This window comes from Parasteatoda tepidariorum, chromosome 6, assembly GCF_043381705.1.
Source record: "Parasteatoda tepidariorum isolate YZ-2023 chromosome 6, CAS_Ptep_4.0, whole genome shotgun sequence".
Taxonomy (NCBI): Eukaryota; Metazoa; Arthropoda; class Arachnida; order Araneae; family Theridiidae; genus Parasteatoda; species Parasteatoda tepidariorum.
Genome location: NC_092209.1, coordinates 72379939 through 72406261, shown reverse-complemented (window position 1 = coordinate 72406261; position 26323 = coordinate 72379939). Strand labels below are relative to the sequence as shown.

General features: G+C 29.0%; 3 protein-coding genes across 3 annotated transcripts in view; 1 reads left to right on the top strand and 2 right to left on the bottom strand.

The window, feature by feature from the left end:
* LOC107442913 (importin subunit alpha-5) overlaps positions 1-12105 on the top strand; it is a gene marked incomplete in the record, with an annotated part of 35636 nt that extends 23531 nt beyond the window's left edge. Inside the window, 4 exon segments of the mRNA XM_043039939.2 lie at positions 1510-1611; positions 4729-4911; positions 7385-7534; positions 11438-12105. Coding sequence (XP_042895873.1) covers positions 1510-1611; positions 4729-4911; positions 7385-7534; positions 11438-11488 — 486 coding nt within the window.
* The window catches only part of LOC107454112 (sec1 family domain-containing protein 2), a 67818-nt gene that overhangs the window by 36396 nt on the left and 5099 nt on the right, over positions 1-26323 (bottom strand). The window lies entirely within an intron of this gene.
* Positions 19279-26323, bottom strand: part of LOC107442912 (sec1 family domain-containing protein 2) — a gene marked incomplete at its 5' end in the record, with an annotated part of 28970 nt that continues 21925 nt past the window's right edge. Inside the window, 6 exon segments of the mRNA XM_043039936.2 lie at positions 19279-19491; positions 20713-20842; positions 21931-22086; positions 23990-24095; positions 24338-24398; positions 25380-25470. Coding sequence (XP_042895870.1) covers positions 19381-19491; positions 20713-20842; positions 21931-22086; positions 23990-24095; positions 24338-24398; positions 25380-25470 — 655 coding nt within the window. The 3' untranslated portion in view covers positions 19279-19380.

Below are 26323 nucleotides of genomic sequence, written 5' to 3'. Positions count from 1 at the left end.
TCTCCTAATTGCAGTTATTTAGTTTAATTTACGTACAATGCAAATTTTTATTAATTATAGTTATTTTTTATCAACATTTTGTAAAAACATTTTAGGAAAATTTTCAATTTTTTAAATGTCAAAAGTTTTCATTATTTTGATGTCATGTCATTTAAACTTATTTTTTATCTCTATCATCTATATTTATTTATTCGCTAATTTACAATTATACTACTGTTTTATTAAAAATATATTTTGTGAATATTTGGATTATATTTGATTTTTTATTATTTTTCAATCATGGCTATGCGTGGAAATTTAACTGTAGCATAACTCTTATACGAATAATTTCGTAATCTGTTCTTAAAGAAGTAAATGTTAGGGAAAACTGTTAATAAATGTTAACAAAAAGTGTTAATAATTATAAAAAATACACATGGAAATCGAGAGGAAAAAAACGCATTTATATATTCATTTATTTAAATCGAAAGCCCTTTACCGGAAGGGTTTATAAAATGAAATAATATCATTTTCTTCGGATTTCAATTTTCTCTATAATAATTTTTATTCCTCGGTCCCTGTTATTTTCAAACATTTTTAAGCTAAAGGGTACTTTTTGTGCATTTTTGTGATTAATTTTGTAACCCGTAACTCTTAATTCTTATTAATAAAATAAGTGTTTATGAAAACTATGTAATAATTTTTTAAAGTAGTACAACAAATTTTTCAGATTTATTTCTTGTTTAATTGTAAATACTTTTTTAAAATTTCATTTTCTTCGGATTTTAACTTTTACATTGTTTATGTTAATGATATTTTTGTAAATTGTTTTCTATTTTGTTAAAATAATTTAAAGTCATTAAATATATTTCATTCAATTTATACTTGAAATTTTTTAAATATTTTGAAACTATATAACATAATTTCCCAATATCATTAGATTTTTCAAATTTGTTTTAAAATTTTCATTAGTCTTTATTGCTATCCAGCTATCCAATTTTGTTTCGAATAGCTATAATTCGAAAAATATTACATTGTTAAGTTAAAAAATAATAATAATTGTGTATAATATACAATATACTCTAATATACAATCAGGGCTGATTGTGCTCCGGAAAAAATCTGGATTTCCGGATTTTTCGCTAACAGTGATCCTGAAGTTCCGGAGATTGAAGGTTCAGGTGAATAGAATTATTTATTATTATTAGAAATATTTATTATTCCTTAACAGATAGGGCTATTTCCAGTACTGTAGTTCATGCACTGTCACATTGACCAAACCGTATGCAGTGGGAATGCTGCTGTGAGTCGTTTATTCAGCTAGTAGTTTTTTCTCAGATAATGTATTTCGTTATTTGCCTAGAGGATCTGGCAATAACTTTGTTTGCATTGCTTTTTTTTTTTTTTTAAAAAAAGTTCACAATTATTTTGAATGTTTTGTGTAAAAAAAATAACAATGTTTGAATTTTTATCAAAGATTGTTGTTTAAAAATTGTAAAAAATTTTCTGTCCTTTTTAAATTTATTTTTAGGGAGCCTTTAGGATTGTTTGTTTTGCTGCAGGTATGCCTACTCAAATCCAAGCTGTTATTGATAATGAACTCGTGAATATTGCCATTGATGTTCTTCATAAGGTATGTCTTACTTAAGCTTAATCAAAAAGCATATTTATTGATTTAACAAATGCCCTTCATGCATACGTTAAATTTTTATGCAATAAATATCAGTTTCCTTTTATTATTTATTTTTAATAAATGCTGCCAGCAAGTGACTTTTGCAGGGGTGTGATTCTTCTGCGGATTTCCGCTTTTTTTCTCAGCTTTTTCCATTTCCCCCGCTAATTTCCGTGGAAAAAATATTTTGCACAAGTTAAAATATTCTATGATGAATTTAATTTTTCCGGAGCGAAAGTATTGCAGTCCTCATTCCTCCCTCTGAAGTTACTCTAAAAATCATTTCCTTGAGGTAAAACTGATTGAACTCGACAACCAAACTGATTGAAACAACCAAGACTGAACTCGCTTACAGCAGACGTTACAGCCATGTCTAACCGTTTTTTGGAGATAAATGTCTCGTTTGAACATTTAGCCCAAATACAGCTATGGAGACATTCATTTGCATTTTAAGTTTTGTTTTTAGTGCAGCGCGAAAGAAGCTTAGTTAACTCCAACCGCTGATAGATCGGCATTATCTTCTCGACTACTTGCTGGCTCAAACGTGTTCTCATTGTGGAATGTTTTTTCGGAATGGTATTAGTAGCCAAAGCCTTATTGTAAAAACACCAAGATTCTGCACCAGGGAGACAGTTTTGGTGTAGAGGTTTTTTATCTGTTGACATACAATGAAATAATGTAGCATAAATGGCAGTTTTCATGTTGTTGACGTTTGGCACATTGTCTCGAATTGCATTTTGATAGTAAGCTTGCAACATAGCTTTGGTGCTGTCCTTCAAGCTACCACTCTTGCGCCCACCAGGAGTAACACCTTTTGCACGCCACTCTTTAACCTTGTTGCAAAGCCCTGTTTCCACTCTTTTGGCAATATGGTTCAAGCACTCTTCTTTTTCTATTACGATATCAGGTCCATACACGTGAGCGTCATTCAGAGCATCAAAAGTTTTTGTATCTCCATCCGAAAAACTAGTTGTGTACCTGAGGAGGCAGGTATCAACAGAGCGTTTCCACAGAGTGAGCAGTATGCACTTCCGTGCTGTTAGCCTCAAGTTTTTTTCACACTGAGACCTATGCCAAAGTGTCTACCCATCTGGAAAAGTCAGGGGAATTTATTGTTCTGGGAAAGTCAGGGAAATTTAAATTTTTCTTAGAAAAGCCTGGAAATATTTTAAACTTTTTGAATAAAAATATGGAAAAAAATTTCATTGAAAAACAGACATTTGTATGAAAATGAAATTTCTTTTCATTTTTTTAAGTGGTAAAACCACTTTTCTTTTTGAGTAGACACCCTGCTATGCCCTTAAAACCATATGTTGTATTCAGGTGTATCAGCACCCAAATCTTTCGCTGTTATGGTACACTCTTGGCAGTACTTCAATATGATTTCAAAGTCCACTACCAATGCTGTCACAACTTCAATTTCAATTCTGATAACATACAATGACGTATGGCCACACTTTTGCCATGTACCATCATATGAAACGCAAACATCAATGACACTTTTGTCATTGAGGTTAGAGTTTGCTTCTAAATAAACTTTTCTTACAGTTTCTCGTGAGGTTTGGAAAACATCGTACTTCAAATTTTGTTTTAATTCAACAATAGAATTGAAACATTCACGGAATGTCTTACTATCCATAGCAGACATTCTGAGTGCCATAGAAAAAGTTTCTAGGGCTGTGTGACCTCTGCCTACATCAATAAAGGCAGAAACTATTTTGTTGTTGATATCAAACCGACGGATATTATCAACATGCAGGCTTGGAAAAGTTGAACCAGCTATGTTACCACACGTTAAATCGGAAGTCGTCATAGAGAAATCTTCAGAGGAAGGCATTGGCTCACATTGGGCTGTCTGGCCAACTATGATGATAATGATGTTACCACATGTAGAACATTTAAGTTGAAGTTTTGATGAGTACCCACATGGGTGCAAGTCTTCCGTCCCCAGGACGGATTTCCGTCTTTCAAAAATGTCCGCGGGAAAAAAGTAAGACGGAAACAAGACTGACTCGAAGACGGAAATCGGCTTTTTTTTCCTTTCCTGTCCTTAAAAATATTTTTTAGGTCTACGTTATTGGTCTACTTTTTTACGTCCTGTTGTTATTTTATCAAAAGACAAATGAATAAATATTTTTTGTACAGTATTTAAACTTGATGTATTATGGTAAAGCTTTCTTAGATAGTTTGCATTTGTCGAGGGGGTATTGTGTATGTTAGGTATTTCAGTCAAAATATTTTCAGTCTTGGCCTTTTTTCCAACTTGCACCCATGAGTACCCATAAGAATGAGAAGAGTTCCTTAGTAATGTCAATGATTTACATTCATTACACGGTACAGATTTGAGAAGATTGTTTAGTGCAGACATATCAACAATCTTATAATTGGGAGAGTCAGCAGTTTCTTTATTTTTCGCAGACAAAATATTATAATCAAGATTAATAACTGGATCAGAAATAGAAAAATCCTCCAGCTGAAGATTTATTTTGAAATTATCAGACAAAACTTTCTTCCGTTTTGTTTGACGACCTTGTGGCTTTCGCCAACGTGCACTAATATTGTACATATTTAAAAACAAAAATAGCGTTGGAATAACAAAAAAAATAACTTATAAACCTCAACAAATTATTATAAAACAAAAACGATAACAGAAAATAACAATAGTAACGGAAAATTCAACAAATGTATAGAACGAATATCAAAAATAAGTGCTAGCAAGTTTCAGTTTTTAAACAATCTAATAATGCTTTGCACAGGTGCAGTTAAAATTGTGTTGCCAACTTTCTCTTATCAGTGGGAAATAATAATAATAATAAATAAATCTTGGATAGACAAGAGAACAAAATGTAAAATTCAAGCTATCAGAAAACGAAACCAGCTTCTTGACAGGCACTGTAACAAACACTGTAAACAAAGGGGTGTGGTCAAATACAAAAATAATAAATATAAATCTATGAAAATATAAATCTTATAAGAACTTTAATTTCTTACTATTTTATTGTTACATGTTGGCCTTATAAATGTTGATTTATTTACATTCCAAGAATCTTTTAAAGGTTTTTTTCTTCTTACTTTCAGGGTGATTATAAAAGCCAAAAGGAAGCCATCTGGGTTGTTGAAAGGATCACAACATATGGTACAATAGAACAGATTATGTTTTTGGTCAGAGCTGGTGTCATCCCACCTGTTTGTAACTTTCTTGCTGTTAAGGATCCAGAATTTATAATTGTAGCTTTGGATGCCATAGAAGATATTCTAAATGTATGAAATATTTAGTTTATTTCGATTCACAGCTTTTTTTTCTCTTTTCACCGCTTTCATTCGACTCACAGCAAAATTAAAAAAATTGTCTTTAATTATACAAAATATGTAGTTAATTTTTAGGTTGATTTAAAATAGAAAAAAGGTACATGGTAATATTCATTTTGTCGAATTGTGTACATAATTTTTTTGATAAGCTTAAAATTTGGAAATGCGTCAGTTTTGAAAAATAAACACTTGATAGATGAATTAAATTGTAATTTTTTATTTATTTTTAAATGTGTTAAACTAAGCAGCTGCAAATTAGAAAGAAAATTCGAGTTTCAAATTCACCTGTTCTGTGGCAAATAAAAATAAAACCCTGTTTTTATGCGTAGTGTGAAAGAATAAGGGTCCAGCAGTTAATTACAATTTCAGATTGGTTTGTTTTGATGTTAAGTTTGATTTGGAATATTGAAATTTGCAGGGACTGCAGACCTCCTATTTTCCCTACTTATTCTATTAATTCGGTACTCTTTCTTTCTTTTTTTTTTATTTTTAAACCTCTCATTTCTGCTATTCCTCCTTTAAAAGGCATAGTGACAGCCAAGAAAACGGAATAATGACTCAAGGTCAAGTATTGAAACTGCATCTGTTTTTCCATTTGTTTGAATGGGGGTGCGAGAAGCAGAACCTGGTAGAACATAAGCTCTAGATCAGTGATTCTCAACCTTTTTTTTTGTGGCGGCACACTTTTAACAATCTCGTAATTTGACGACACACAATGAAAAATATTAGTTTAAAAGTTACTTACCTATAATACACTGTGCTAAATAGTTTGTGATAATAATTTTGAATGTAAAATGAAATAATATGTATGACAAAAGCACTCTTATTAAGGGATTAATTATTTCTATTGACTTATTTTTTATTAGTTAGTAGCAGTTATCAGGGATGAGATTTTTCTGCTTTTTTCACTTTTGTCTCTCAAATTTCAGCCTTTTTTATCAAAGACTGATTCTAAAAAAAAATTTTTAAATAAATATTCCGCTTTTTCAGAAAATTTAGCCATTGAAATAAAAAAAGTTATATTTATTTCCGTTTCTCAAAGGCAAATAGAAAATTCAAACTACATAGCTACCAACCCTTCCGCATTTTTACCCGCCCACCAGATAGCTCGTATTTTCGTAATTCAAACGATGCTGCTTCAGACAAGTCTTTTAGAAGTCCCAAGCCTGGAATCTGCTAATATTTCGATTCTTATTCACATAATTTTAATATCAAACATAGCTTTTCGTATTTATATAAATAAAAAATAAGGATTTGCATTCACGCGATCTAAAAATTTTGCATCATAATTCTTATTTATGCAATCTAAAAATTACGCATCATGATTCCTTTTACGGGATCTAAAAGTTATGAATTGTGATTTGTATTTACGCGATTTGAAAATTGTATATCTAGTTTCATATACACATGATTTCAACATCCATAATCGCGATTTATATTCACGCCATTTTAAAATCCAGGTTCGCAATTAGTATTCACGCAATTTTAAGATCAAATATCGCAATTCTTTCAAGAAGTAAATTTTTTTTCTTGAATTAGTTACTATAAAGGTGACTGTTTCTCTATTGACTATTATTAGTATATGTAGGTGTTACAACATCGGCGAAACTAGAAGAGAATATATTCAAAACTTATATTCTGTGCTTGCAAAGAAGAAAAAGTAGGATTCGTCACAAGATATTTGAAGATGGGCTAACGACTAAATATAGCAGACATAAAAGATATAGCAAACAAAAGCAATCACTTAAAAAGTGATTCGATTATTATTATTATAAATTTTTTTTTTGGAAAAAGATTTAATTAACTCAGCATCAAAATTTAAAAAAATATTGTTGCTGTTATTAGGGCTATAAAATGGAAAATTCTTATGAAATGAAAAATAATTATCTAAACAGTTGCTGATTATCATGTAATTTTTAAGCTAAAATAGCAATTTTTGTATGTTAAAGAGTTACTATATGTTTCTACTTTGCAGTTATTGATATATGTTTCACATGGCTCTCGTTAGATCAGATTATAATATGAACATAGTGATTCCAATTGTAAAAGTTTATTTTCTTTTCAAAATAATTTAAAGAGTCATATAACTGATATATTTGCTATAAATCATGTAACAGTATTTATTAAAAGAAAGGGAATATTAATGTATGCTCTTAGTAGTTTTAATTTGCTAAACCTGGTAGTTTTCCAAGTATTAATTGTCTCTTATATAAACTGAAGAAAAATATAATTTCTAGTTTTATTTTTCATTTGCTAATTTTTCTTTTTACTAAATGTTAAGTATCGATGGATAACATAACATAATTTTAAAAAGAAAATTATGTAATCTTGTAGTGTATGAAATTTAAATGCTCCTTTTTGTAACTATTTTAAATTAATACTTTGAAAATTAAAAACATTTCTAAACATTTTTCTTTATCGACAGGCTGCTTTCAATGTAGGTACAACAGAAAGTGTCTGCTGCATTATAAAACGATATGGTGGCTTGGACAGAATTGAAAATTTACTACACCGTGAGGATCCAAAAGTGCATGAATCAGCAGTTAGAATTATTGACTGTTACTTTACTGGAGAGGTAAAACTTAGATAACTTTATTGTCTAGTCATAGACCCGCTACACAGGGAAAATCTGGAAAACACAGGGAATTTAAAAATCGCCTAAAATAACAGGGAAAATGCATGGGATTTTGACTTTTTCTTTACAAACTGGGAAAATGTACTTTAGCTGGGAAATGTCTTTAACTCTTTCTTTACTCTGTTTTTTAAAATTTAAAATCTATAAATATGAAGATGCAGAGTATAACAGTTTTGGTTATACTTATCATTTCAATTAATGTTATTATAATGCTTTTTTTAGTTTATTGTTGCGTTTTTGTTGGAGAAAATAGTAACTTATTTAAAGTCTTGAATTTGAAAATCTAAAATGTAGCAGATACCCTGGGTAAAATAAAATATTTTGTTTGTTTTTCCGACTGAATCTTGTGAATTTTGTATTCAACGATTGTTTTCTTTGCTGATCTGGATTTTTATGTTTTTTTTTTTTCAATTACCACTTATTTGAAAAATAGTAAGAAAACTGTTTAATTTATAATGCACCAAAAACTCCTTCAGCTTTTTCTCAAACTCAGGGCTGATTGTGCTCCGGAAAAATTCCGGATTTCCGGACTTTTCGCTAACAGTGATCTGGAAGTTTCCGGAGATCGAAGGTCCAGGCGTTTAAAAAAATGATTGATCACAGAAGTTTCCGGAAATCAAATTTTTAAAGGTGGAACTTAAAAACACAGTTTATTTTATTTGTTTGTAAGGGAGAGCCAGAGATATACTTTATAAGCTTATATTCATTGTTAATATTCATTTTTTTATCAGTAAATAGTTGTTATAATTATATACTCAAGAAAGAAAGACATATTTGTAAATTTTAATTACTTCTCCACGTCATCTAGGTATGTGTAAGTGGTACAGGTACGAGTAAAATTTTAAAAATATTTTAAGCAAACTTAAGAAATATTGAGAAAAAGGAAGAAAAATCTTGTTTTAATTTTTTTCAATTTAAACTTTTTTTTTTTTTAAGTCAAGAAATTTTCCGGAATTTTGACTTGGGCTCACAATCACCCCTGCAAACTGCAATCCATGTCAAATTGTTTCAAATGATTTTAACATTTCATCATATGAAGGTTTAATAATTTCATCTTCTTACAACACAAAACAGGTTCTAAATTCATAAACACTAGACATAATTAAAATCGAAATTGATACCTCTTATTTTGTAAACTATTAACTACTATCAAACTGTTTCAAATGATTTTAACATTTCATAATATGTAAGTTTGGTGATTTCTTCATCATTTCAGTCTTCATTTTCTTCGTCTTCCTCACAATTTATAGCTGTATTGTTTTTATCCGATTCAGTTAATGTTTCGATGGTTTAGCTTCAGAATCAATAGAACGAAAATCATTAATCAGTACATCATTAATTTCATGGTTCTCTCTTAGCTGCACCCACATTTTTTAAGTTCTTCTAAAGAAATGTCATCCTCCGCATCAAAGATTCCCTCTATCTTCCCTACACCTAGTACCTATTAAACACCTACCTATTAAACGCCTAGTCAAGACATCTTTACATAGGATATATTGCGAGAATTTAGGATCGCTTCAACGTGAATCACTATTGTTTCAAGCTCTAAATAATTTAAGCATGATCTAAATAGAATTTTCTTGAGTGAGGACTTAACAGAGCATACAAGTCGCTCCCAAAATCCCCTCCCCCACTATGCAACTTTCTTAATTATGTTTTCCATTTTATTCCCTTCTCACTAAAATAGTCCTAGCATTTTGATTCTTTCAAAGTTTCATTCAATAGATTAAGTTCCTTTTTAACTTACATGGTCTCCACGTCTACTAATAAATTTTTTAAATGCATTCAGGAATGTTGTTGCAGTCATATCAGGTGACAGTTTCAGACATGCCAATTGCTCCGGTTTGACCGGAATTTCTTCGATTTCCGACGCTATCTCCACTAAACATTCGAATACTCAGTTTTTTATGCGCTTTCAAACCCTGAAAAAAAACTTGCCTCGTGTAAGATAAAAACATGCTTAATGGCGAACTACGTAGGCTTTCCTCTCGCGTAGAAAGAACACACGCCAAACTGTGGGACAGTGGACCGATCTCCCGTTAAGCTGTAGAGAGCTCCAAAATCGCAACGGGCACGTGATATTATGTCGTAGCACATGTTAATGTGGAGAGAAAAATAGCCATAAGCACGATTTCTTCAATACTAATTTTTATGGATCTGGCAACGTTGTGGATGGTTACATTTTGTAATCGGTCTTTCCTGGCCTGCGTTGGGTTGAAAATTTAGAGAACAATTTCTTTTTCTGAGAGAGAAACATCTTTCAAAAATTCCTAAATCCTCATTGCATATTTTTATTTTTTTATTTCCAAATTCTATTTGAAATAAACTTTCTGTTTCTTTAACAGCAATATATCTCTCTTCGGAGACAGTGAATCATTGGAATTATGGGCAAAACATTCTGCAAAAAAAAATATATACTATATATATATAATTTTGTTGTTGAATTTTCAAACATTTTTTTTTTATGCTTCTGCATTTTAGAGAAGAATAATTTTCTTTTTCAAAAAACATCTTTAATGATTCCCACTGTTCCAGTGTTCTATCAACAACAGCTAATAAGGGCAACCATCTAGTTGAAACATACTTTAGAATTTTGTGATTATCTAGGTCACACAGCCTTTGACACTCTTTGAACATGTCAAGATGTTTTGAACTTTTTTTCCAAGAAATATCAACTAAGCTAACAGATATTGCATGAGAAGCTTAAAAAAGGTGCTAAAGAGCAGCCAAATTTATCAGGTGACAAGAACACATACATATAATTAACTTTGGATTTTTTTCCAAAATAAACTTTAGAACACCTTTATTAGCCCCAATCATTGAAGATGCATGCATTATCAGATGAAAAAACTATGCAATTTTCCCATGGAATCGAAAATTTTTGAAGTTTTTCATCCAATACTCTGACCATATTTTGCCAGTAGCATCACCATCTAACTTAGGCAAACTCATTAGACGGGATGTAATTTTTTTGACCTGATTCATCATAAAAACAATCACAATAGGCAAAAAAAATTTCAGTATTTGTATTGCTACCATCTGTAGCCAGGGCAAATTTGGAAACTTTCGAAACTTCTTTTAGTTCACTGGTTGTAAATTCTGCCAGGCAATTGATAATTGCTCCCGTCTTTGTTTGAGCACAACCATATTTTTTAGCTATTTCAGAATCTGGGAACATCGTCCGAAATTTAATATTTTATTTTCGTATTGTATAAAGTAATAGTTTAATGTTTAATTTTCACTATTTAATAACTATAATTCCCAACTGGTATTAATAGCGCTATTTTGATTATTTCCTTGTGACTGCTCCTGACACATAGTCTAAACGAAAACAATACAAGCAAGCCTTTTAGAAATCTCAAGGCCAGACTCTGCGAATATCTCGATTCTTATTCACGCGATTTTAATATCTATCATCAATTTTCGTATTTGCCTGATTTAAAAGTTGCGGATTGCGATTCTTATTTACAAGATTTAAAAATCCAATATCGCGTTTTGTATTTATGCATTTTTAAAATTGCGATTTTATTATCAAACATTGATTTTTCGTATTAACCTGATTTAATAGTTGAAATCTGCGGTTCTTATTCAGGCAATTTAAATATCTTACATTGCGATTCTTATTTACAAGATTTAAAAATCCAATATCGCGATTCGTATTTACACTCTTTTAAAACCCTATGTAGCGATTCGTATTCATGCAAGCTTAAAATCCAATGTCGTGATTCTTTTTCGCGGTTTTAATATCAAACATCGATTTTCGTATTCATACTTGTTTTAAAAATTAGACTGTTGTCGAAATGTTTGGATAGTTTTTGTTGAATTGAATATTTTTGTTTTCAGGAGGAAAATGATGAAGATATTAAACCAAAAGTAGATGAAACCCGTGCTTGAGTTTAGTGGTCCCATTGCTGCACCCAATGGAAGATTTTCATTTTGATAATTAGTTTTCATATAAAAAGGTTTTTAAAATGTGATTTCAGATTAGAGTCTAGCCTTTGCCTGTTGAACAGCTCGCTTCATTCCTCAAATGAACTGTATCAAATGTAATACTGTATAAATGTATCAAATCAAACTGTATCAAATGAACTGTATCAAATGAACTGTATAAATGTATCAAATAAATCTCTAAAATGGAGCCGCCATCTACTGGGCAGAATTGAATTTTTTTCTCTTGAAAATTGTATGAGTTGACATTAAAAACTGAAACTATGTGTTTGATACTTTTATTTATGACTTTGCTTAAAGCTTATAATTCTGCTTCTGTGTTTTTTTAAAATTGTGTTTATATTGTGATAGCTTAGGCCCTCTAATTTTTTTCTCTTCATGTGAACTAAGACTGTTTCCTTATGTTATGATATAAGGCATTCTTTGAATCTAACATTTAATAAGTTTTTAAATTTTAGTAACATGAAGTTGGTTACTGTATTGTGATATTTAACTCTTTGCGTTTTAGTTCGAATTCAAATGTAAAAATTTTGTCAATAATAAAAACTTAAATTTTTCCCTTCTGTTTTTTGTTATTCTTAAGTAGGTGCTTCCAGTGCTGCAAGTGCTGCGCCAATTGTGGAAATCTGTGCCTACATGCTCCAAATTGAAGTATTTGGCTTAAATTGCGTCAAAAAGGATATTTTCCCCATGGGTATCGCCAAGTCACAATTTTGCAGCAACCAAGCTACTGCCATGTGGGGGGTTGCTCTAGATTCTGTGGGAAGGATTCTTGCACTCTGATGAGCAATTCTGCTTCATTTTGCAAGATATTCTCGATTTCAGGCTTCATTTTCTTCCTCTGAAAAAGGAGCCAAAACTTCTATCGAATTTTCTGGGACCAACTAAACATTGCCAAAGTTTAATAGCAAAAGAAAATTTTATTTCTCTTGTTAATTTCATCGATATTGAAGTGCCATCATCTTCGTTAATGGCAAGCTAATGGCTTTCTTGCGCTATTCTATCTATAGATTAGTTCCATGATCTTTGAATTAACTTGGGGACCATTCACTAAGTACATATTTTTATGTTAATCCTCAGAGCAGTCACAAAGTTTTATAACCTCAAAATTTTCATATCCCTTCTATTCATTTAATTTCATAAAGATATGTATTAATTGAGTTTCTTAAAAGTTAATTTTTATCCGAGGGACCATCCACTAATTGTATATTGTTTTTAAACATTTATTTTACTTTTTTTAGTGATATTTTTTTTTACTTACTGCATTTTATTATTGTATTATTACTTTCAAAATTTTCAGTGCTCTTAATTTGTTTTAAGAACTTAGTTATATTTAGAGGCAAGATTTTAAATAAGTATTAAGAGAGGGGCTTTAAATATTTTAAATGAAGCAAAAAATCTTATGTTTTTCAGATTTGTCATTCAAAAACACTTTAATTCATCTCTTAATGATTTTAAACAACCTGGTGCTTTTTGCAAGGTTCGCTTTATTGGGTTCAAAATTGGTCAATTTTAATCTTAAATCCCCTCGAAACCCCACATTTAATTTATTTCTGAACTTAGTTCAGATTGAATTTACGTGAAAGTTAAAGACTCACATCAGATTAAAATAATAATATTTTCAAAAATTTTGTAATTTTCGTAAAAAAATACAAAGTGTGTATAGTTTTGTCATGGTTGTACTAATCCATATTACTAATACTTACCTTCTTTTTTACATGTATTGATAATTAAAATTTATATCTGAACTTAACTAATGGTTTTATCGAAACAGTAACTAATTGTCCAATACTGTAAAAGTTTTAATAATGACACAGCAAATATTCAACACTGTTCACAGTTTGCAAAGTTAACTGAAACTGCGTACGATATTTGCTTTTGTAGCATCAATGCTCCTCACATGTGACATTTGGACAAGCGCACATATGACTTATAAACCAGAAGTGCTGAGTTCGTACCACTGCACACTGGTACGTAAATAATTGTTTCACCCGAATAAATATACATTTTGTTGATTTAAGTTCTATAAGGAAACTGATATTAAGTAAATTATAAAAAAATTCACAAATTTTACATGCTCAATTAGGTATGTGTGATGATTTGCGTATTAAGAACTGATTTTTCTTCGACCCCCGCTTTTGTTAAATAGACCCCTGGGGGTCTATATAGACCACTTTGGCTGATCTAAACAACAGTTAATAAAATGTAATTGGAAGAATTAAATTATGGCTTATTTAATTCTAAATACTTGCAGTTTTTCACTAGAACATCTAGTAAACAGATTGAAATTTATGTAACACATTGTTAAAAATAGAATAATTTTACACATTATTTTGAATTTTAAAAAAACATTAATTTATATGGATTTGTATGGCTATCACTTAATAATAAATAAACTGAATCAGGCAAACATACTGTGATATCATTTATCATTAATTTATTATTTCATTAATTATGGTAAAATACCTAAGGTTTTGTATTTTCCTGATGTTATGCTACAATTTATTGTTATAGTTTCTAATTGTACTAAAGAATGCTGTGAACTCTATTTTTTATTTCATCTATTTTATTAAAAAATATTTTATACATATCAACACACTTTGTGTATTTTGTTTATACACCAAAAAGTTACATGAGATAATCTGGAAAGAATTTATTGTGCTGAATGTTTACATAATTTATTTTTTGTTGAGTGAAATCACTATATTTAATCAACTCAATTGTTGTGATAGAGTTCATTGCTATTCCCTTTGAATGTTTGATTGTTTTTATTTTCAAAGCTAAATAAATTTTTCCTATGGCATTGAGGATGAAGATTGTTTTTTATAATTTCTATTTTGAAGTTTTTGTACTTATCTGCTTTATAATTAGATGCAGTAATTCAGATGAGTCTATTTAATATTTTAAAAAAGTGTTCACATAAGTTTTGATACAAAATTAAAGCGTGATATCACTATTTAGAATAATTTTATCATGTTGTTTAAACAAGTTTTGTTGTATCACTTAAAGTAAATGACATTGATTTTAATTAATTCTGTTTTAAACTTTATGAAATGAAGATTCTAACTTACGATGCTGAATCAGATATAGTTATGTCATGTGTTAATGAAGTGTATGTTAAGAGAATAATTGTTCAATAATATGCAATGATGTTATCCATTATAAAGAATACTACATTGTAAGTTTGTTATAAGAATTAATTCTTTTTCATCTATTGTGTTTTACTTTTAGAGTTTCTGTTATAGAAAAGATTATTATTAGGGTGGCCATGGCCACCCACCTGAAATTAGGGAATTTAGATAAAAACCTGGAAAAATCAGGGAATTTTAAAGAAAAGCTTGTAAGAATCGTCGACAATAGATGGCGCTGCGAGATAAAAAAAAAACTTAAGAAAAAAAAAGAAGCTGGGGGCTGTTCTCTAGCTTGGTGGGAGAAGACTGGAATGTTCTATGATGGAGCTCGAAGTTTCATTGATTATGTGATTAATTACTATTATTTTCTATATACTTCATGTTTGTGCCGTGGCATAAGTATGCATCTAAATAAAATNTATTTCATCCATTATACCCACATTTTTTAGACGGAAATTTATCTCCAAACGGTAAAAATGTCATCAACTCAGCTACACTTTGCTTGCATCAAAATTTGCTCAATTTTAACCCTGTTAAACTAGAATGCCACATAAAATTCTCTCATGGTTGCTAAACAAATGTAGAAACCTTTAATCTCTATGGAGACTATGGGACTGTAATTTAAGAAAGGCAAAGATTGTGCTAGATGTGGAAGAAGGGGCTAGGATATTTGCTTCTGTTTTAAAATTCTGTCCGTGGGCTGAAACCATTTATGGCTCAAGTTTGTTCCGATGCTTTGGTGGTAGTTTTGTTCTATTTTGACGAAATGCTTTTGCATTTGTAACTTAGTAAAATTCTCCAAAAATTAGTTGATTATAATTTAATAATAATAGATTTTATATTGCATTTTTTTTCTGAAAGCTTTTGTGTTCCCATTCAAAGAAATCTGTAAATTATTTTTCTCAGCAAACAACTAATCACACATTTCTTTACAATCGCTGAACAGCAATGTTTGTTGACAAATTAAGTATTACAATTGTTGCATTAATGCTAATTTTTTCTATTTCATTTTAACCTTTTATAACATATTTAAAAAAAAAGTTTTTTTTTTAGAATTAACTATATATTAATATTTAATTTAACTGTTTTGCTGGTAAATATTTGATTTTTAATTCAAAGTTCGAATTGTATAGTTATCACTATATCGAAAGTTCGTAAATGCTGCTTGCATTCTAGAGATATTTCCAAAGCTATCCCTCCTTTTAACCTAAAAAGCTGACAAAGACTAAGGAATATATAGGAAACATATCAAATGATGTATAAACATAAAATATAAATGCAGGGTGTTCCAAAATTATCTTTACAACTTACCTTACAAATTATCTTACAGACTGGAAGTGCTTAGGGCCACCAATGGTGTGCATGTTGAAGTGTACTAAACAAAACTTTATTAGTTGCAGTAATACATGCAAAAGACAGAATATAAATATTCGAAGTTAAGAATTTTTGATGCTGTAAAGTGAATTTTGGAACATTTTTTAATTCATATGTGTTTAGTCAGAAGAAGGAAAATAAAACTTAGTGTTTTAGTTGTGCGCTGTTCAAGATTCTAGTTGTTAAAACAATTACTAACTATGCTAAACTAAAAAACTGCGTGTTTAGATTGAAATTCTTTAAATGTTTTAAGAGGACGCCATACCGATGAAGAAAATTTTGATCACAAATTCTTTTCCTCCTTCATTACTAATTTAAAGTGAGTTCAGACAAACCTAGACTAAGCCACATAGTTTCAAATAGTGAAAAGAAAATTTTAAAATATACAAATTAAAATAAATTGCTAGAAGATTACTCAACGGTGAAAGTCTCTTCCAATAATTTGTTTGCATTTTTAAATTTTGAAGTATTTTTTTCAGCAATTGAAACTTCATGACTTACTCTAGGTTTGCCTGAATTTATTTTTTCTTTCGTTTAAATTAGTAATGAAGGAAAAAGAGAATTTGCGAAGAAAATTTTACAAAAAGTAATTAACAAAACCTATAAATTAGCTTTTATTTTTCCAAAATCAATAGGTGAGAATGTTTTCAGGTGAACATGTTTACGGCGCCATCGGAAGATGTTCCATCGGTAAATATGTTACTCATCAAAGGCAGGAACTACTTAGCTAAAACAGCATAAGAATCTCTGCTTTAATCGTGCTGACTCAATATCTTAATTCGAACGACAAGGTGAGTTTTCTTGGGATCCCAGTTCGAGCGGAGAAAGTGACTCACCGTCAAATTTGTCATGTTTTCGGTATGTTTGTGTTATGGTCCTTCAATCTCTTCACGGATTTCTGACAAAGCTTTCGAGATTTTATCTGATTTTGGCGACTAAAATTGAGCTCTACCTGATGAAACCGAACGATGAAGGGGATGAAATCCATTGTTTTCAACTGCACTACGTACAGGGCGCAAAATAAAATATCACCTTGGAATCTATTAATTAGATTTTCACGGATCCAATCTTGCAGGTCTTATCATAAATTGCTAATTAATTTATGCAGACACTATTTTAAGTAACGGAATCTATCATAAAAAAAAGAACTTTCCTTAAATAATTTTTTATAATCGTCGTTTTACAGCCGACCGCCAATTTTGGGAATACTACCACTAATGTTCAACTCTGTAGCCTTGTAATTTTGAACTTATCCAGAAGACAAGGAAATTCTTGGATTAGTATACCCTCAGAGGTATGATTTGTTATGGGAACATGGAGGACTTTGTGACTCGACAGATTTACCGTTCATCAGTCACCATTTACTACACGGGGAGTCTTTTTTTTTTTGTTGACGAAATCAGGTTTTTGATTTTTAAATTTTGGAAGTTGGTCGTAGTCTGGAAAATATGGTCCAAATAAATAATAGTTTGGCCATTCTCAAATAGTGAAAGAAATGTAATGAGATATGCAAAAAATTAAATTAAGATTACGGAGAAGAAACTTTCAATTTTTCTTCAGACAAAATTATAAGCACCATATTTTCCAGATTGTGGCTAACTCTCATATTTGAAGAATAATAATGTTTATTCAGAGAAAGTAAATTTTTGTATCAGATCTCGTAATTTAAAATATCGTCTGTACAAAGTAATTGGCATATTTAACCTTAACCTCGGAACCAATAATATTACATCCTTCATGCGGAAATCCGATAACTAGACAAAAAGCAATTAAAGACTACCGGTTTTTTTTTAAATTTCAAGTTCTGTGTACATAAAATAACAAAACAAATATGTTTTATCTTATTGAGCTTGTGAGAATGCAGAGAAACATAAAATTAAAACATGCAAGTTTATAAATTTTATCTCTCCCTTTGTACTGTAATGAAAAACTGATTTGAAACTTTGATTGAAATTATCGGAATAAAAACCTATGCAAAATATTGGGTCAGTTCCACGCAGGGGCGTTCTTCGCGTTTTAGCGGCCCTGAGCGAAGCAGTGAGGCATTTTATCAGAGTTGATCAAAAACATGTTTTATTTTAAAATATATCCATTAAGCATTAGAAATACTTAATAATTGTAAGGAAAGAGAATCAATTTGTGGAATGAAAAGTAAATTAATTTAGATCAGAAAGCATTTTTAAATTTAATTACTTTTGGCAGAAGAAGTCACTATTCTTTGCAGTACTGTATAAGTGATATTTTCTACATAAATCTATGATTTAAAAAAAATCATAATGACCAATCATAATATTATGCTATTATAATTTCAAAACTTTTTGTCTTCATCATAGTTTTCAATGATGAAGACAATCTTTACTTTGTATTTTACCCATCAATTACAGTCTTGCTGTAAGTAATTTCAAGAAGTTGGCTACACATTTATAGAAATATTCGGAATCTATATTTGCAAAACATGTTTATCCCTAAACAATCGACTTTAGAGATTTGACAAAATAATGTTTCGTAACGCAATGGTGTCTGCACAGGAGATTGTAGGAAAACAAGAAATTTCATTTACAGGTTCAAATATTCATCTAGATAGCAGATAGATAGTGAACTTGGCGTCGCATCTTGGCAAACAGTTACGAACAAGCAATGGAAAATTCTTTGGGTATTGTGGTATCTCCACTCCACGGCAATCGCTATCACTAAAAGAATATAGCCAGCAAAGGCATGCCACTAGCCAGTTACTGAGTCACGGTGGCTCAGGCGATAGACCGTTTGCGTTCCAATGCGGCGAACCGGGTTCGATCCCCGTTCGATATGAATTCCACATCCGGCTTGCAGTGAAGACGGTGCTGACATGAAATATCCTCAGTGATAGATGGATCATGGGTTAGTCCCTTTGCCATCAGGCTAACCGTGAAAGGAAATATCTAAAATCGCGCAGTTGTTATATCTAAAATGTTTTATCAACATAGTTGTTATATCTAAAAATTTGATCCAATGTAACATATTACCATTGGGTTCCAATGATAATAGTCTCAGTATTTTGTACTGCTTATTTCACTCTGTATTATTCAATTTCTGGAGAAAAAGATTAAGTCATTGTACTGAAAATTATCAAAACACGTCAAAGACAATTTTTCAAAATATGAACATAGAAAAAGTTTCAATTTGAAATTGAGCATGCAAATTTTTGTAGTTATTACATTAAGTAGTAAAGGAAAAAAAACAACACACTACAAAACAAATAAAAAATGTATATTTATTAATTAATAAATGATAAATAAAAATTTATAACAATACATACAATTTATATACAAAATTTAACAAATTTAACTTGAAATTTTAAGTTGAATGCTGATTTTCTGATGCATCTTTAGATAGATTTTTTACAATCATTCCAATATCTTTCAATACATTAGAAGGTGACAAAACTTCAGTGCATCCCAGAAATATCTAAAAAGCAATATACATATTTTTTTTCAAATTTAATTATTTAAATTAAAATCAGACATTAGGTTATATTAATTCAGACTCAGAAATTCTTAACCTATCACTTCTAGTTTTCAAACATTAAAAATAGGTAAAAAAAATAAAAAAAACACTTTTTAAATTCAATAATTTTGAATAGAGATAGATCAATTGAGAAGAAATGGACCACAGGAAATTTCAAGGTCAACCCTGACCAGTTCTAAAAAGAATTGGGTAAACAATCATCACTTGATTTACAAAATAATCCATTATTCAGTTGCTTATCAAATAGCAAGAGACACTAATAGGGAACATGTTGCACAATTTAAAATATTTAGCTGTCAGAAATTAATAATGAACAATTTAAAACTCCAAAATAAAGTAACTTTAATTGTGATCAAGTAAAAGCTTCGTGTTTTTGAATATTAATATATTAACTATGTGATTGAATAAATATAATCTATATTAAGAAATAACATTTCCATTCAAGTATTTTTTGAGAAATAAATTTTATATATATGCGTAATTATTAATAGGGGTGCCATATTTTATAGCTTTTTAATATCGTTTAACGTTTAAATTTATATTTAACCATCAAATTCTTTTCTCAATAAACATACTTTTTAAATAACTCGAGCGAAATGCATTGAAAACTAATATTGTTTATTTTATTTTTCAGCAAGTCATACATTGATAAATAACTTTTTAAAAAAATGGGAAAAAAAGAACCATGTCAAATACAAATGTTTCTTAAAGAATATATATACAGCCAGATAGTTTGAAGTACAGTACAGAACCCGTTATCCGGAAATCAGAAAACTGGAAAACCAAAAACCCGGAACGAAATTCGATAAATTTTCCCACCATTTAAAAAAATAATTTTTTTTTCCTCATAAGATTTTACAATAAAACAGTAATACAATAAGGTTTAAGAATGAAAAAAAAACGGCTTTTTGCAGCGATTCAGAAAACCGAAAAAAATCAGTTATCCGGAATAGTGATGGTCCCGATCGTTCCGGATAATCAGTTCCCTACTGTACTAATTTGAAATAACCAATAATTTTCTAGTCACTGTTTTGATTACCTTTCCTTAGTTTTTCATTTTCATATATTTAAAAAATATTCAACATAATTAAATATACATAAGAAACACAAAGGGAAAATTTTTGTAAATAAAGATAAAAAAAGACAGTTTAGAAGTCTTACTTCAGTTTCTTTGTGACGAGAAGTATATTCATTAACAATTTTTATTTCTGATGGAGTAACTCCACCAAGTACAATGATGAATATGACGGGGTTATCTCTTGGTTGAGGCTTATTGACATTCATGAATAAGCTAAAAAATTATTGCTTTGCATTTATATCATCATTTTATATATAAAAAAAGTTTGAAATTAAATTTCAAATCAAACAATTTCTACTTTTGATTTCAATTACAAAATAGCTTATTTGGAACAAGATTTATTAACATATATTTGATTAGTTTATCTTCTAATATTAAAAATCAAAAAGTATCTAACTTTTTTCAATTCAGCATGATAAAAAAATAATCATGAAGGTTTGAAGTGAATAATATAGACATAGTATTATGTTTAGAGTTATCGACATAGTACAAGATCATGTAATATATTTTAATTATCAATATATTATGCAGTGTGAGTATTTTTAAAAAAATAATCATGAAGGTTTGAAGTGAATAATATAGATATAGTATTACGTTTAGAGTTATCGACATAGTACAAGATTATGTAATATATTTTAATTATCAATATATTATGCAGTGTGAGTATTATTTTTTTGTAATTTATGAAAATAATTAATAACTAGTGTAGGAGTGTCCAACTATTATGCCAACAAAAATAGCTCCATTAAAAAAATTGGATTTTGGAGGCTACAATGAATACAGTTTCTACATTGATTCACATATTAAAAGACAACATTACTTAATATATTTCTATAGTAAATATATTAGGGAATGTGTGCTAATTTATCTTATATATTACTTATCTTGAACTTATAAATATTTTAATTAAATTTGTTTTAAACATGATTTGGTTAATGAAGACTTGTTTTTCGACAGCTCCAATTAGTACTTCGACATTTTGGAAATACAGTTACTGTGTTATTTTTTACTTTAGTTTGAAAAAAAAAACAATATCACTAAAATTCCTAATGCTTGTCACCTAGTTTTTTCTAATTGATCATGGGCTGGAAAACAAGTGTTTACAAGTGTCTCATGCATGCATAAAATTTATGCACAATAGTTTTATAAAATTTATAAATTTGGGATTTAGTAAACTAACAAGACAAACATGATTAAACATTAAACGAACAACTATAAACAAAGATAAGCTTAAATTTATGAAAAATTTTAAAGTAAAATTTTTTAACAGCAATTAACAAATAAAAATTGCAAAAATGTACCTGAAACCAGTTTTGATATAATTTGTGAGCCCAGCAGAATGAAATTCAAGATCAGGATTTTCTGGAAGATTTGGATCAAAAATGTCTTCAAGAATTTGCTTAAGCAAAGGATTATATGAAGCCGGAAATGCAGGATTTGTAGATTTAAACAAGGTTCTGAAAACAATTATACAGTATATAAAATAAAAACAAAAACAATTAAAAGTGATTACTGAATCCTGCTTAAGGTAGAAAAAGCATTATGATAATTTTTTCTTTCAAAATATGTTAGATCTTACGTCATAATTTAGTAGTTATGCAAAATAGGTAATCACTAACTGCAGAAATTTCATAATATTTCTATTAATAATGTCAACAATTTGCAAATGAAACATTTTAATAATAGCATTAATTCTCTTAAGGCCTAATACATACTCTAGAAATCTTTAAAAAACTGTTCACATTTTTTATGATGTTTCGAAGGAAGAAAAAAAAAACATATATTTGAAAATGTTTTTAATTTTAGCAATGGAGAAACTTTCAAAATATTTTTAAAGTTATAATTTTTTCATGGAAAATTTTAGTTTAAACCTTTAGAAATATTTATGATTTTGAAATATTTAATTTCTGATTTTAAGCTTTGAATATAAATTTGCTAAGATAACAAGTTTTAAATTGTTCCTTTCACGTGACAGTGAAAAATAAATAAAGAAAGGAAAAAAACTAGAATTTCATAAACATTAAGAGTTTACCTTTTTTAGCCATTTATACAATTTTGTAACTGAATTTTGTATTTGTCAACAAAATTGTTGAATTCAACATACTTTAGCAACATTTCTGTGAATTCAATTCATAACTTTCTGTATAAAAAAAAGTTAACCATTCAAAAAAGAAAAAAGGCATTTGTGAGTGTTTTTCTTTTTCCTTTCATAATAACAAAGTGTCATGAAAAATAATTTTGTTAAGTTAATTTTTTTACAAACTATATATATATTTCTCTTACACGGCGACAAAAAAAAGCCTCATTACAACTCCCCGAATGGCAACGCTAGAAAATCGACCAATGATTGCCGCTAAAAATGTCACATGCCAAGGCTCAACATATAGCGCTTTTAAACACGGAAACTGAAATAACCAGAGAGAGCATAAGCTAGGCAGAAGTGAGTAGTCTTTGTCGATAGATCTCTATTTTAGTATTTTGTCGAAAGNTTCTTCACTTTTTTGTTAATATTTATTAAATTCAACATACTTCAGCAACTTTTCTGTGAATTCAATTCATAACTTCTATATATAAAAAAAAGTTAACCATTGAAAAAAGAAAAAAGGCATTTGTGAGTGTTTTTCTTTTTCCTTTCATAATAACAAAGTGTCATGAAATGAAAAGCTTAAAGTTAATTTTGCTACAATGTTATGAAAATGAACATTGTTTACTAAAAAACCATGAAAAATTATGTCTTTGTGAAAACTATTTTTGATGGAACATACAATGCACCCATATACAATTCTTTGAAATCAAAGATCAATTACATTTAGCACCAAAGTTATAAATGATGAGATAAAGGAATTTTTCAAGTTTCTCAGAACTTAATGTAGTTCCTTTATTTGTGAGAATTTTCTTTTATAAATGAGCAGTTGTTTCATTTCCACAATTAATTCCAAATATACAATGAAAGTTACAAAAAAAACATTAGGTGGTTTAAATTTTTAGCAGATTTCTTTTGAGCCAAGGCATGAGAACTATATTTTAGAGATTAATGAGTGTCAAAAATATGAACCAATCAAAAAATAAAAGCAAAAAATTTATTTATGAGAAGAGACAGTTATGCTTTATCAGCAACAAATAACTTACTCATTGTATATTACTAATTATTTAGTTTCTGTAACATGCATCTCTTTATTATAATTTATTATGATATAAAAATAATTATGGTATAAAAAATGATAAGAATATAATTAAAAAGCAATTTAATCTAAAGCTATAGGCTGCAGGTATATATATATTAAAAATACATTTTGTGTTATTTTTTTCAGAAATTTATGAAATTAAAATCTTACGAACCTACTTTATATCCAAACTTACTTATATCTTGTAAGTCTTCTTCGAATAGTACCAAGTCTCTTGAATATATTAAAGAGAGTTCTAACAGAATTCAAAACATTTTCATCATCTTTTTCATCTTCATCCACTGGAAAATTAGAAGAAATTAGCAATAGTCTGTAAATGTAATGTTAACAATGTATTTTTCAAATTACAATTTTAAATTTGAAACCTTTAATCCTTGAAAAGCAGTTATCAACTGCCATTTTTGAGTAAGAGAATATACTCTCCCAAAGAAAAAATAAGCAAAATTTTAGGGGTTTGAAAAATTGACTTATACACTGGGATATACAGTAAATAAATTAACTATAAAATAATTAAGATTCTTACCAAATACTGACAGTAAATCAACCATACTTTCATCTTGAAAAAATGTTTCCATCAAAGTGGCCTATAAAAATAAAAAACGAATTTCTTGTTACAACATGATGCCCTCAACCTTTACAAGACTGTCAAATTAAATTGAAAGAATTGTAGAATTTCTAAAGCTCCTATTACACTGAAAATTAACGTTACAAAAACTATAGAATTTCAGGAGATTCTTCTACAGAACATGACAAAAATTGCAATATTTTTTAGGTTTTCAAAATACATAAAATTAAACTGACAAAATATTACAGAATTTTTTGACCACCCCTGTACAGCAACCACATTCCATTATAATGACAGAGGCATTAAGTCCTGCTTGTTAACCATAGACGCAATGTTATTTTAATGTCTAGTAGAATTTCTACGCTGAACCATTCAGTCGATTATAACGAACAAAATTTAATAATTTGATTTAGAAAAGTTTCAAATAAATTATTTCCTGCGGGTCTTCACAGTTATCCTGACGTATGTTATTTACTAAAAATTGCAGCCTAAAAATCAACATGTTATTTTTAATTAATGCATGATTGCAGTATTAGTTTAACGTATATTATGCGTAACGTATAACGTGCAGTATTACTTTAACGTTATTTTTAATCAATGCATGATTGCAGTATTACTTTAACATATAGCTTCATATTTTTGTCCACTCATGATATAATAACCTCACTTTAAAACATTCATTTTTAACTGGATTACACATTGTTTTTAATGCATTTTTCATGCATGATTGCAGTATTACTTTAGCTCCATATTTTTGTGCACTCATGACATAATAACCTAACGTTAAAACATGCATTTTCAACTGGACCAAAAGGGTGGATATCTAGGGGTTGACTGTATAGATTGAATGAATGTTTATTTACATTTGACATAAATATTAATGCAAAAACTCAAGAAAAAAAATATGAAGCAATGTTCATTTATCTGATAATTACACATAAAATAACTCCCATCCCAATCCATAAAAAAACAAAGCAATGAGATAAAAATACTGCATTACCTGCATAGCAGATTCATTGGCTAAGTCAGTTTCCCCAGATAACATGTAAAAAAACGCCAAGAAAATTATAATCTCTTCCATTTTGTAGTTCCTAAAAAAAACAAAAATATCTTAATTAAAGCAATTAACATTGGATGAATATTATAAAAAAATATTACACAAACAAAGAAACTAAGTTAAAAATGTAAAAATAATTATTTGAATAATATTTTGTTTCAGCCAAAAGTAAACATTTCAAATAGGTAAGAATAATGGAGGTAAGTTTTTAAACTTACCTCCATTATTCTTACCATTATTATTTCCATTATTCATTATAGTAAGAATAATGGAGGTAAGTTTCTATAGAAATTCTTTTTTTTTTTTTTAATAAAAATATATATACATATTTCAATTCTTAATATCATTCTAAAACTTCTTTAGATAATATAATAAAAAAATATGAGTTTTCAATGAATTAAATCTAACAAAAAAACTGTCTTTTTCTAAAACTGGAGGTAAACTTTTCATTTGTATAATTTCTGAAAGACTTATGCAATGTATACTTTGATGCTTAAACAAATGAAATTAAGATGCTGCGCTAAATTTTGTGTTAAGAAATTTAATAGCTTATTTTTAGGCTTAGTGCTCTGTGGTTTTAGTAAGCTTAGATTTTTTTCCTTCCAGCAGAAACTATCATTAACAGGCGAAACAGGAATGAATAAAGGTATATTAGTTAGCACCTTTAAGTTCTCTTTTTGATACAATGACAGCTAAACTTAAAAGCACATTCAATTTTGTATTCATTCTGATGACTCTCAAGTGACAATGCATTAAATTTTTGTGATGATTCTGATGACTCTAAAATGACGATTCATAAAATTTAACAGATTTTGAGAGAAGAAGCAATTTGAAACTAACAGATAAATGATTGATACAATCACAGAGGTATAATAAACAATTATTTC